General features: G+C 31.9%; 1 protein-coding gene across 3 annotated transcripts; it reads left to right on the forward strand.

Moving 5' to 3' along the window:
- The first annotated feature begins 1,232 nt into the window (after nucleotides 1–1,232).
- On the forward strand, nucleotides 1,233–12,708 carry LOC128668264 (uncharacterized). 3 transcript variants are annotated; one of them, XR_008404020.1, is made up of 3 exons: nucleotides 1,233–1,578; nucleotides 10,777–10,983; nucleotides 12,203–12,708. XR_008404020.1 is itself a non-coding variant. In XM_053740852.1 (3 exons), the coding sequence occupies exons 1-3, from the start codon at nucleotides 10,570–10,572 to the stop codon at nucleotides 12,354–12,356; spliced, it is 450 nt and encodes a 149-aa protein (XP_053596827.1). In that variant the 5' UTR covers nucleotides 10,116–10,569; the 3' UTR covers nucleotides 12,357–12,708. The 3 variants fall into 3 exon arrangements, 1 of the variants encoding a protein (XP_053596827.1); XR_008404019.1 differs by lacking the exon at nucleotides 1,233–1,578 and adding an exon at nucleotides 6,776–9,386; XM_053740852.1 differs by lacking the exon at nucleotides 1,233–1,578 and adding an exon at nucleotides 10,116–10,658.
- Nucleotides 12,709–12,979: the final 271 nt, after the last annotated feature.

A 12,979-nucleotide genomic window follows, 5' to 3' on the forward strand; every position in this document is an offset into this window, starting at 1 on the left:
ATTTAAATGAATTATAATCTTAGCTTAATAAAATAACTTTTTTTGAATCATGCAAATATTTACTTAGCGGAAGACATAAAATTCTCCCATTGATGATTTTTTTTCTTGACTTAAAAAAATTCTAGTCTCGATTCAAGAAAATAAATGACTCTACTTAAAAAAATATATCGACCTATATTTTTCAGTGAATCTAATCTAATAGAAATATTAAATATTGTCAAGCAGGAAAGCGTATGCGTATATTTAGAATACCGCAATACAGCAGTAGAGAGGATAAGGAATAAACTCTCTCGATTAAATGGCTTATGAACGAATTGAGAAAAATAAATTTGTTTTGGTCATGGCAGGAATCGAACCTAGACCGATTCGGCATCACGCGAGAACTTTACCAATTATGCTACCCGACCATTTCCTGAACATTCGTTCACTTTACCCATATCTAGTTAGCACACTGTACAATGTAGAGTCTAAACTACCGCCACTTCAGTATAGTACAGTTAGCTTTCCCAAGAGAATTTTTGCGTTGAGCCGTTAGCGCAGTTGCTGTTGGTTCAAACATCTACGCTTACTTGCCGCAACACAACAAATACTTAAGCCAAGATATTTCTTACCATTGAATCGAGTACTTTTAATTCTTGACTCGAGTCACAAATTATCTCGATTCAAAATAAATTATTATTCAAGAAAGAATATTTTACTTTTCGGACAATTGATTATATATTGGGGCAAAATATTTATTTTTCTCACTTTAAGAAAATATTTTTTACTTCAAGAAACATATATTATATTGGTTGAATAAAAAAAAATCTTATGCCAAGATGACTAAATTTAAGAAAATTTTGCTCTTGAACCAAGAAAATTTTCATTTTCATTCAAAATTGCAAAAAATATTCTTGCGGCAAGAAAAAATTTCTTACGCCAAAATATCCTTTTTTTCTGTGCATGATTCCACGGTGGTTACACGGTGTACCCAGCGTGGTTTCACGTACACCACGCACGGAGAAAACGAGTCTCGAAAATATAGTAATAATTACAATATTTTAGTAAAATTTACTAACAGAAATGAATAAATACATTTCATTTTGTAATTATTCCAAAACGTTTAGTAAAATTTACAGTTCAGTAATTATTACAATATGCAGATTTTAAAAATTCCTATACGTAATAGATTTTTTACTATCATGATTGAATTTTTTTTAAACAGAGTTGTAAATTTTATTACATCAATTTTTAATAAATACAATACAACGGAAAGTATATTTTACAAAGCAATATAGTAAATATTACATTTCTGAGATTTGATAAATTATTGAACGGAATATAAATTTTGCTATTCATGAAATAAAATTTACTACGTGTATTATGAATTTTATTATGCGCATAAGAAATACTACTAAGTACATAGTATACAAAAATTACTAAACGTTTAGTAATTTTGTACTATGTTGAAACCATATCGTTGTAACCCGGCGAGCGCTCCACTCAGTTCTGCCCAAACGGCTTTGGAATAGTGTGTACTATTAACCTGTCTTCAGGAAACATAACCTATAAAATTGTATAGTGAATATTTGAGTGAAGGTGAAATATATATGCATGTGCTTGTGATTAAAAAAAGTGAAAATGGAACTGCCGGTTATAGACGCTCCTTTGGAATCTAACAGCATCTTAATATTTATTATCAGGAGACACGGTAGTATCTCGCGCCAAGTACACGTTCAAATCAAACACATGTATATGTGTGAAGTGTCATGGCGCGAGCCTACCGTGTCTCTATACCGTAGACAGAACGGTATTTAGCTCCAAATTTTAAAAACTTTTTTAAATAAAAAAATTTCTCGAAAATTCCTTTTCCAGTCGAAAGATGATTGATTGTTCGTCATAAAATTATGAAACTTTACCCATTTTAGTTATAAGAACTAATTTAAATAATTAAATTAGGCCAGCATATACTATAGCTACCCCATTTTTAATTATTTTACAAATTTTTTCATGCGAAAAGGGCACTGCCAGAGAATAAACAGTTGTAAGAAGTGCCATGATTCATATAAAATAATCAGGAGACACATAAATTTTTCTATAGCAATGATTAGTTTTTTCGCCACCAGTAGAGCTTCAGTCTATATTTTTTACTATAGTTTCATGTGAAATTTACCCTGGTAGTCACCTTGACCGCATGTTAACTTCCCGAATAGCCACTTTAGCTTGAAATTGGCTGTAATTTGATTTGACATCAGTTTGAAATTTCCTGAAATTTGCTGCCCAAATTCGTCGACAATTTGACAATAAAAGTTAGAAAGAAAAATTTGTGGTTAATTTTTGCTCAATTTACAGGTAACTTTTTGCTAGATAAAGAAGTCGGTAACGTTCGTTTTTACCATTTCAGAAGATAAGTAAATTTATGCATAGAATTGTCTACAACTTTACGGTAAAAAAATACTTTAGAATTTTTCAAGTCAAATTAACAATGAATTGACATAAAATTTTCCTGAAAATTGACGACAACTTTTTTCTTGTCGATTTTTGACGAAAAATTTAAGGAAACTTTTGTTATGGCAAACTGTGCTATTAGAGTCAGTAAGATTTAGCATAGTAAATATAGTAAATATCCTAATGAACACTTTAGTTTGAAATTGAATGTAATTTGAAATTTTAAAATTACAAAAGTTTGCTGTCCGAAATTGCCAACAAACTGACAGCAAAACGCGAATAAAAATTTCCTTGAATTTTTCGTCAAATGTCTGTATACAAGCTATTTATGTTTTTCAAGTTTACTAATTGATTGACAGGTGGAGGCACTTGAGGCCATTGAGGATGTAACAGTTTCCTTGAATTTTTTGGGTGCCATCGAATTGTCCTAAAAGCTAGTTATCTACAGTGCTACTGAACGTCAGTTGCTGTTTGTTCCCTATAGAGCTACGAAGCGGTTGATATTTATGGCGCATGTATTTGATTCCAATGATTGTTTGAGATAGAGGTTTTTTTAGTCTTTTAAATTTAGACACTGCCATATTTCAATGCATTTGACTTTAGAACCACTATAATTTCAGCACCAACGTATTAAATCTCTTATAGATTTAAGACCTATGATTTTTATCATCTCTTATACTATACACCTACATTATGATGAGTCTTGTATTATTCATGACCGTGTAACTTAGAAAGCTTATATAAAATCATCTCTCACTTATAAATACATAGATATTATAACGCAACATATTTAAGTGACTTCTGTATTAAGTGTCAAGCTAATTATGTACTTGTCATAAGTAATATCAATGCAATTGGCAGCTAGTTCGATTTAACTCCACAGTAGCTTTAAGCCTTCAACTAAATGCTGCCAATATATTACGTCCCCGCAGTTTTTGTAGACCTTGTATGTTTGTGTCCGTAATGCTTAGCAGCTTTATAATTACGGTTACCATTAAATTATCAACAATGGTAGTTAAGTGCTGTGTCAATAAATGTCAGTAGTTACATATTCCCTATAACGTTAAATTTCTTTGATATTTATTTCAGATGTATTTAGAATTCAATGACTATTTGAGATAGAGGTTTTTTTAGTCTTTTAAATTTGGACACTGGCATATTTTACTGCATTTGACTTGAGAACCATTATAATTTCAGCACCAATGTATTAAATCTCTTATAGATTTAAGAACTATGATTTTTATCATCTCTTATACTATACACCTACATTATGATGAGTCTTGTATTATTCATGGCCGTGTAACTTAGAGAGCTTATAAAAAAATCATCTCTCACTTATAAATACATAGATATTTTAACGCAACATATTTATGTGATTTGCGTATTGAGTGTCAAGCTTATTGGGTACTTGTTATAAGTAATATCAATGTAACCGGCAGCTAATTTGATTTAACTACACAGTAACTTTAAGCCTTCAACTAAATGCTGCCAATATATTACGTCCCCGCAGTTTTTGTAGACCTTGTATGTTTGTGTCCGTAATGCTTAACAACTCTATATTTTCAGCCCAGGTATACTTTGTTGCTATTTTCAAAAATTTTACCGACCGCTACGATTGTCGGTTGTTGCCGATAAAGTAAATTTGGAATGGTAACTTGATAATACATTTAACACTGTTTTTTAAAATTCATACGAGGATACGTCGGTCGGTGCTGCTCTCTTGTGAATATTTCACAGATCTTTTTGTTTCAAATATTTATTATAACCAAATGTTTCTCAAAATTCTGAGAGGTATATTTTCAATGGTTCAAATACAAAAAAATAATTTTTAGAACTTATTAATTAACAATAAGAATGCCAGGACGTTCCAATATAGGAGAAATCCGTCTGTTCAGTAAAAATAAAGTTTGAATTATATTCGTAGCTCAAGATTATTTTTAAAATTTTTGCGTAGAGGTGGGCGGTGCAGAGCGGCCCCCCTAAAATTTTGATCATAAAAAAATTTTTTTTTTTTTGTCTAATTACTATAAATCCGATATATTTCCGCATTTTTAGCTCTACCTATTACACCTAGGGCAAAATGGACCAGCCGAAGATTCTGAAAAAATAATTCTTTCAAATTTTTATCGTCAAGTTAAAAAAAATTTAATATGTTAATCCATTTTTCGGATGATTCTCTATAACTGGGGCAAATTTGGCCTCTAAAAATATTCGAAAATAATAATTTATATTTTAATTGATAAAATTTTTTAAATAATACGAAATGATCTGTAATTTAAAAAATCAAAAAACACGTTTCTATAGGGTTCAAAATAATTACAAATAAGAAATATAGAATTGTTCTTTTTTTTTTTTTTTATTAAATAATAATTAATAATTAAGCTAATCGAGGGGGAACGATTTATCACAACTTAAATAATTTTTTTTGAGTTATATGAAACCAAACATAGTTGTTAAGAGAAAGAAATACATCCTTAATGATGAAAACAATTTAAAAAAAAAAAAAAAAAAAAAAAAAAAAAAAAAAAAAAAAAAACTTTTTATCATTTTTTGGAGGGGGCAGCTCTGTCCCACAAAAAAAAAAAATTTTTTCCAGAATTTCGGCAAAATGTCCATAAATTTGTTCGAAATAAGACAAAAGTGATCTGATAGTTAAAAACCACAAAAAGTAATAATTGGCTTAGGAGGGCCGCTCTGCCCCACCCTCCCCTATTCATATCTGGTGATCTCTTTTATAGTTTTGGATTTATTTTGGGAACGAAGTTCCTTATGGGGCGTTGCGGAGGGGTATCCTTACTGGCAAAAAACGTTCATAAGGCGAGAAAAAAAATCTGTCTATCGGTTGACCCTGCGGGCCAGCCCCAAAACTTCCCGGTGTTTTCGAGCTCCTTGAGCTCGAAATCATTATTGTAAACACATTTTTGAGCTTTTCGAGCTCGAAAATACTTTCGTATGCCATTGTTTTTGAAAAAAAAAAACCGTTTTTTAGCATTTCTTTTTCCCGCGATATCTCGCGAACGAATTAACCGATTTTGATGGTTAAGGTGGCAATCGACGCATTTTATCGAATTCTAGAGCTGAGTAGATTTTGAAGTCGATCGTTACAGTCGTTTCTGAGAAATCACTAAAAAACTAAAATAAATTTTTTTTTTTTCGTAATTCGCCAATATTTTCGAGTCTACTTGATCAAATGATCTGAAATTTTTAGGAAAGTTGACGGCCAACAAACTCTTTCGATTGCCACCTTAACCATCTAATTCGGTTCATTACTTTAAAAGTTACAAAGAGTTTACACACACACGCACACACACACACACACACACACACACACACACACACACACACACACACACACACACACACACACACACACACACGCGCGCGCGCGCGCGCGCGCACACATACACGCACTCGGACATTATTCTGAAAATAGTCAGAATATCTTCCTAGGACCTCAGTACTTCGACATCTGATGAAAACTCGATTTTCGAAAATCGAGGTAAAAATAATTACTTCCCGAATTTTTCGAAAATCGTCGTAAGATTTGTATGTATAGTCTATGTATGATGGCTATACAGTGTCTAATGTATAGTCTACGGTATGACTGTTAGTATAGTCGAGAAGATGAAAACCTACGGTAAATAGTCACAGGTCTCCTAAAAATATGGTTGATGGCTTAAACGATCCGAAATGGCTTCTAGAGAAAACATTGTTTGGATTTTTTCTGGACAAGAAAATTACAATTGTTAAAAACAAAAAACCGTTAAGCAAATTAACCGCCCATCTTTTTGGCCAGAAAAAATTCTGGTGTCATCTAGACACTTCAAAGAATATGATTTTTTGGTAATGAAAGTTGTATCACCATTTTTCAAAAAGTTATTCAATTGTTAATTAACATTTTTTTTACGGGTTTGTGTTATAATAAAAGGCGGTATAAAATTTTAAATAATTAATCTATAAATTTTTTGCTTCTTAAAGCCCTTTTTATAAACATACTCAACAAGATAACGTCATGAAAGTTTATAAATTACTTTTTTTTCATTCATTATTAATTTTTGAAGTAACGAAAAAATTAAAATTCTAAATAATGTATGTTAAATAATTTTTTTTGAAACTTTAAGCTATTACTGATTTCATATACTTGTTAGGCATTATATGATTACTTTTCAAATTTTTTCATGCCATTTGTTTATAAATTTTTTTATTAATTAAATATTTTAGAAAAATTTTTTTTCACCATATTGTTAGCGTAAGAAAATAATGATTTTTAAAAAATAATTTTTTCTTAAAAACAATATCTTATTGTTTATATTCGTTTCTTTCATATTTGGATTATTTTAATAAATAATTCAGAAATCGTTTTTTTTTAAAATCATAATTAGCATTTCTAAACACACTACTGGAAAAAATTAAAGGATAAAAAAAAATCTGAAATTTTTGGGCGATTTTCAACAGCCCATGTAGGAACTTACAAGCTCTGACAACGGGGCTAAGCACGGACCAGGACTGGGTAACCCAGCTCTGGCTCCCCAGTGTCGGCCCTAGCTAAGGCCCAGGACTGGGCAACCTAGCTCTGGCTTCCCAATGTCGGCCCTAGCTTAGGTCCAGTCGTGGGCAACCTAGCGCTGGCTTTCCATCCTTGGCCCGAGATTAAACCAGAACTAGTAAGCCCAGCTCTGGCTTCCCAATGTCGGCCCTAGCTTAGGTCCAGTCGTGGGCAACCTAGCGCTGGCTTTCTATCCTTGGCCCGAAATTAAACCAGAACTAGTAAGCCCAGCTCTGGCTTCCTAGTGTCGGCCCTAGCTAAGGCCCAGTCGTGGGCAACCTAGCGCTGGCTTTCCGCTGTTGGCCCCAAACGAGACCCAGTCATGGGTAACCCTGCTCTAGCTCTTCAATATTGGCCCAAGCTTGAACCAGAACTAGTTCACCGAGCTTTGGGTTTCCACGGTAGACCCTAGCTAGGACCCAGCTATGAATAACTTTTACCCATACAGGAAGCCCCCGAGTTGAACGACGGGGCCATGCCTGGGACATTATTGGGAAGCCCGTCTTGGCAAACCTATACTGTCCCATGCCTGGGCCATAACTGGTTAATTAGTATTGGCCATTCCAATGATTACCCAGGCTTGAGCCAAGACTGAATACCCTAGCTTTGGCCAACCCTAGAGTCACCCTAACATGGGCCAAGATTGAATAACCTAGCCTCGGCCGTTGGATGGTTACCCTAACATCGGCCAACACTAGATAACCTAGCCTTGGCCAAGCCGAGAGTCACCCTAACTTGGGAATTATGGTGGTAGAGTAAGATAATTAAGCTGGGTTCTTGATAAATAATCAATTAAATTTAATAAATTTTATTTTAAAAAATTATGTAATTATAATATAAATAATACGAAATTATTTTTTTCTTTCTTAATCGAAAATATAGATTAAATTGCTCTTTATATTTCATAAAACCGAGTAGTTGTAGTAAAATGAACAAGTAGAACATATAAAAGTTTCAGTTGAACGTTAGTAGGTTCGTCCAGTAGCCAGCGTTCAAACCCAGCAATCAGAAGGACGGCAGTTCGCGCCCAGAGCCCAGCAGAATTTTCACCGAGTTTTTTTCACGTTATTTACTTCACTTAAATAGTTTAAACGTTAATGATCACACACTCTAGTACTTTAATAATAATAAATTTTTTTTTGAATTGAATTTATGTGTTTTTTCGATGCATGGGCCAAGTCTGGCAACCAAGCATGGGTCAGGTCTGACAACCAAGGTTGGGCCAGGTCTGGCATGCAAGCATGGGTCAGGGCTGGCAACCAGGCTTGGCACCCAGTTATCATTCCAGACTTCTACCAAGGCTGGAACAAGGCTGGCTTACAAGCTTGGCCCAGAGTTCAACATAGTTGAACCAAGCCTGAGCCAAGCCTGGGCCCGTCGTACTTTCCTGTCTGGGTCGGGACAACAGATTTTTAGCGTCTCCCAAAAAAATTGTTACAATGCAGTGATTTTTTTTAAGCGAAAAAGTTTGTCTTTTCTTTTTAAAATTTTCATTTTTAATTTGTAATTAAACAGTGTCTTGCATCATAAATTCAAACTATTTTTGAAAAATTGAGCATAATCAGTACGATATGTTCGAAGATATTGCAAAAATCAAAATTTTCAAATATGTTTTTTTTCGGATAACTTGTAAAGTACTTCATGGATTCATTCCAAAATATATCCAGCTCTAAAATTTACAAGGTACGTCGAGTGCCACCTCAACCATCAAAATCGGTTAATTTATTTCAAAATAAACCGTTATCGAAAGAATTGCGAAAAATTGTTTCTAATTAAATTCAAATTGTTTAACTAATCAATTAAAGTTGTTTTTGAACGTTAATGATTAAGAAACTGGATTGAATGCCACCTTGAACGTCAAAATCGGTTCATTATTATAACCGGGCAGCGTTGGTATACGACATGAGAGTGCGGCTCTCTCGCTGTCTCTGTCTGAATTTGGTCTTTCTCTGTCTCTCATATTACAGCCTGATTGCTAAGTTTGGCTGGGTTAAGCGCTAGACCACAGGGGATGATTTCGCGCAGCAGGTGACCGTAAGTCGGTCATGTGCGCATAATTAGGTAGGGGTCATCGGAGGTTGGGACCTGAGACGTCTCGATCAGGATCGACATTCAAGTCCAAGCTATCGACTCGACATTTAAGTGCAGGCAATCGATTCAAGTGCAGGCGATCGATTCAAACGACACTCAAGTCAAAGTGCTGATACATACAGCCTCGTTACTCGTTGCTCGATTGTGAAAACTGTAAAAATTCTAAATTATTTTGCTCTCTCTATAAACTGGTTTATAAAACCAAATTTTGTTAAGTTGATTATCTAAGTGATTTGTGTGAGAGTATCCAGCACCAAGTCCAACATCAACAGCCAGGATCCGGAAGAGAAGGTCCAACATGCAGCGGCGTCCAATACCATCAGTACGTCGAACACAATAAAATCCAGATAAGATTTATGATAAAATTATTATATTTTTATATCTCTCTCTTCAACGTCAATCTAGTGTGAATAATTATTATTTATTTCCCATGTCCATTAAATCGTTACATGTAAATAAATTTATTTTGTTGTCACTAGACACTTATTTATTCATAGAAGAAATTTAATTTATATAAAGGGGAAATTTGTAAATATTTGGGGATTTGGTTAAATAAAATTAATTATATATAATAATTAAATTAAGTCTCAAAGAAATTACTTTTCATCACCAGTGTCTTAGAGAATAAGTTTAATTTCAGCCGCGTGTCCGGTCAAAACGAGTCGACCTACTCTCTGAGATCTATTTCCCGCATTTCAGAACCAGCGATATAATAATTATAATTTATATTTATAATTAATAATTAATTATTGAATCGGGAAATTTTGTAACTATGGTTCGTGGCTACTGGACACGAAGTAGCCAAGGTCACCGTTATATTATTTCTAAAGATATTGATGACGATAAGTTAAAAAAATAATATTTTATACCATTTCTTTCGGATAAATAATAATAAAATGTACTAAAATATGTTCAAAATCATTCCAACTGTTAGTCTTATTGGTCTCTCTTGATCACCTCATAATTAAATGCAACTTCATCTTTAATTTAAATATAAATAAAAGAGCTGATTCCATTTTGAAATTGATCTATATATCAAGAGGTTGAAAGTTATATTTGTATATCTATTTTTTATACAAAATTTTATTTTAAAACATTCTCAAAATCTACCTGACCAATCGAATTTAAATTCATAGGGCTTCTGTTAAATGTAGAATCCTTTTATATTCCTTTGTATCATTTCAATAGGACGGTTTGCTTAAAAGTTTTAAGATATTGAAACACATACATACACGCGCAGAAATCCATCTGGAAATCATCAGGATAGCTTCTTAGGACTTAAAAACGTCAAAATTTGATAAAAACTCAATTTTCGAAAATCGGACTGAAATCATTAACTTCCCGAATTTTCATTGCGGGAAGTTAAAAATTGTCCTAGGATTTAAATATTATCCAACCATTGACAAAATTGGTTGTTTCTATTTAATACCGGTCTCTTTGCGTAACGTCTTCAGAACATAGAAAAAAAAATTATGGTTCTTCTATCCATGATATTATAGTAAAACATGTGTAGTAGCGAGTACTCGATATGTGCTAAAGGGCACTACATAAATAGTACTGATTTTACTATACGTGTGGTTCAGGTTATTCCAAGGTTATTCCTTTACTCCAATTTGTAGTAACCTAAACTACAGCTGCTGTTGTAGCAGCTATAATTTCTTGTCCGTGAAAGTTTACTTTTTATAAAAAAATTTATTATGTGTGTATTTCAGATATATAAGATGCTATGAACGTCGAGCTCACGGTTGTCCTGCTCGGGGAAAAATAACAAATGATGAACTTGATTTATCGATCGTTCATAACCATGTAAGAAATCCTCAGTTGCAGAAATATTGCATCTTTCAAGATGCATTGTTTATTGCGGCAACGGCACGCCCTTATAGATCCCTGAAAGTTATATTTGACCATTTGAGTGTGCAGTAAGTTTTTTCAGTAGCTACGATTTTTTTTTCGACACATGCATGCACTTATATAAATATATATATATATATATATATTTACATATATTGTGTCATTTTAAGGCTATATTTTTTTTTTACTGCTATACCTGAAAATCTGGAAGTATAAAGAAAATAAAAAATTATGCCGCTGGTCTAAAGGGTTTAAGTCTAATAGCGGCTTAGCTCATCAAAAAATTCGATTTATCATTTAAATAACACGAGAAATTTTTTGTTTTTAACTTTGAGTATTTTTAACTCGTGAACAAATCAATAGATTGAATTGACTAATACACATTTTTATAAGAAATTGAACACTCGACAAAAAAGGTCCTATCATTTTTCGATCGATCCATCTGTTCTAAAGGTTATTAGAGCTCGAAGTCAAGTTATAGTAAATTTCGAGATCTTTTTACTTTTCCGGCAAAACTATCAGACTTATCATAAAATGTTGTAAGGTCTTTTTTGTTGACGATTTTATTTTCTAAAAATTATTATCAGTACAGTTTTTTCAAATTCCGCATTGTTTTCTAGTTACTTTAATTTCAATATCAAGCTCTTGTAATCGATCAGAACACTACTTTTTTAAGAGCTTGATATTAAAATTAAAATAACTAGAAAACAATGTGGAATTTGAAAAAATTTAACTGATAATAATTTGTAGGAAATAAAATTTTGTACAAAAAAAATCCTAGAATATTTTGTGATAATTCTGATAGATTTGCCGAAAAAGTAAAAAGATCTCGTAAAAATACTCTAAGTTAAAAAAAAAATTTCCCGTATTATTTAAATGAGAAATCGAATTTTTTGATGAGCTAAGCCGCTATTGGACTTCAAACCTTTAGCCCAGCGGCACAATTTTTAATTTTCTTTATACTACCAGATTTTCTGATATACTAGTAAAAAAAAAATTTAGCCTTAAAATGACACACCCTAATATTTATATATATATATATATATATATATATATATGTTTGTATGCATGTATGTATATCTACAATTATAATTCCCATGCTGTATCATCAAGTTTAGCTATTTTGTTTTTTTTTCGAGTATGGTCTTCTATTATTAAAAATTTGATTTATTTTTTTATCTTTTCATTAAACTTATTCTTTATTCTGTCTACCAAATGCGAATTTTCTCATTATCTACTTGAATTCACGTTAATATCGGATGAATAAACATATATTCTTATATATAGAAATCATGAAGCAGCGTCACAATTCACATGGCGGAAAATGCAGCCGCTTATGGAAAGTTGGCGCCGCAGTGACCGACCACCTCGTCCACCGATTCCAAGCAATCTACAACAGTTTGCCGATTTTTTAAACATGCCACAGTGGGCCTATAATTAACTTTACTATGAATAATTTTTAGTTTTAAATAATTCACCAGAAGTAATAAATATAATCATAAATTTTAACGATTTGAGAAAAATCTCTGCTCCAATTTTTTAAATGTACATCAATAATAAATTATGAAGCAGAAAAATTAATTATTTAATTAATAAAATTTTACTGAAGTAATCATTACAGAAAAAAAAATTAATCAGTTGATAATAAAATAATTGCACATTAAATTTTTGTCAATAAACAATTAAATTATTGCACTTCAGTTTAATGGTACGGTGTTACAAATTTTTTTTAATTAGTTGGATTTATTTTTTAATTAATGAACACGGGGTAATCGATATTCACAATCGATATAATTGCGGTCTTAGTTTTTACTTTTCATCATTTTTTTTCTATTTTTTTTATAGTAAAAAAAAAAAAAGTAATAAATTTAAAAAAAAAAAAAACAAGTATTTTTTCCTCCTTCAATTAACAATTAATTTATAAAAATAATTAATATTTATAATAATAATTATTCGACAATATTTTATTTACTTATAAATGTTTTACATACTTGCGAGACTTTTTAGTTTATTTTTATCAAATTCGAAATTTAATTAATTTATCAACTAATTAATTAATCAATT

The sequence above is a fragment of the Microplitis demolitor genome, chromosome 7 (genome assembly GCF_026212275.2).
Source record: "Microplitis demolitor isolate Queensland-Clemson2020A chromosome 7, iyMicDemo2.1a, whole genome shotgun sequence".
In the NCBI taxonomy this organism is placed as follows: Eukaryota; Metazoa; Arthropoda; class Insecta; order Hymenoptera; family Braconidae; genus Microplitis; species Microplitis demolitor.

Bases quoted from the DNA above. Each gene is read 5' to 3' on its own strand.
- LOC128668264 (XM_053740852.1), top strand. From the start codon at position 10,570: ATGTGTAGTAGCGAGTACTCGATATGTGCTAAAGGGCACTACATAAAT. The intron at 10,659-10,776 runs GTTATTCCTTTA...TGTGTATTTCAG, and splicing joins GTGGTTCAGGTTATTCCAAG to ATATATAAGATGCTATGAAC. The intron at 10,984-12,202 runs GTAAGTTTTTTC...TCTTATATATAG, and splicing joins TTTGACCATTTGAGTGTGCA to AAATCATGAAGCAGCGTCAC.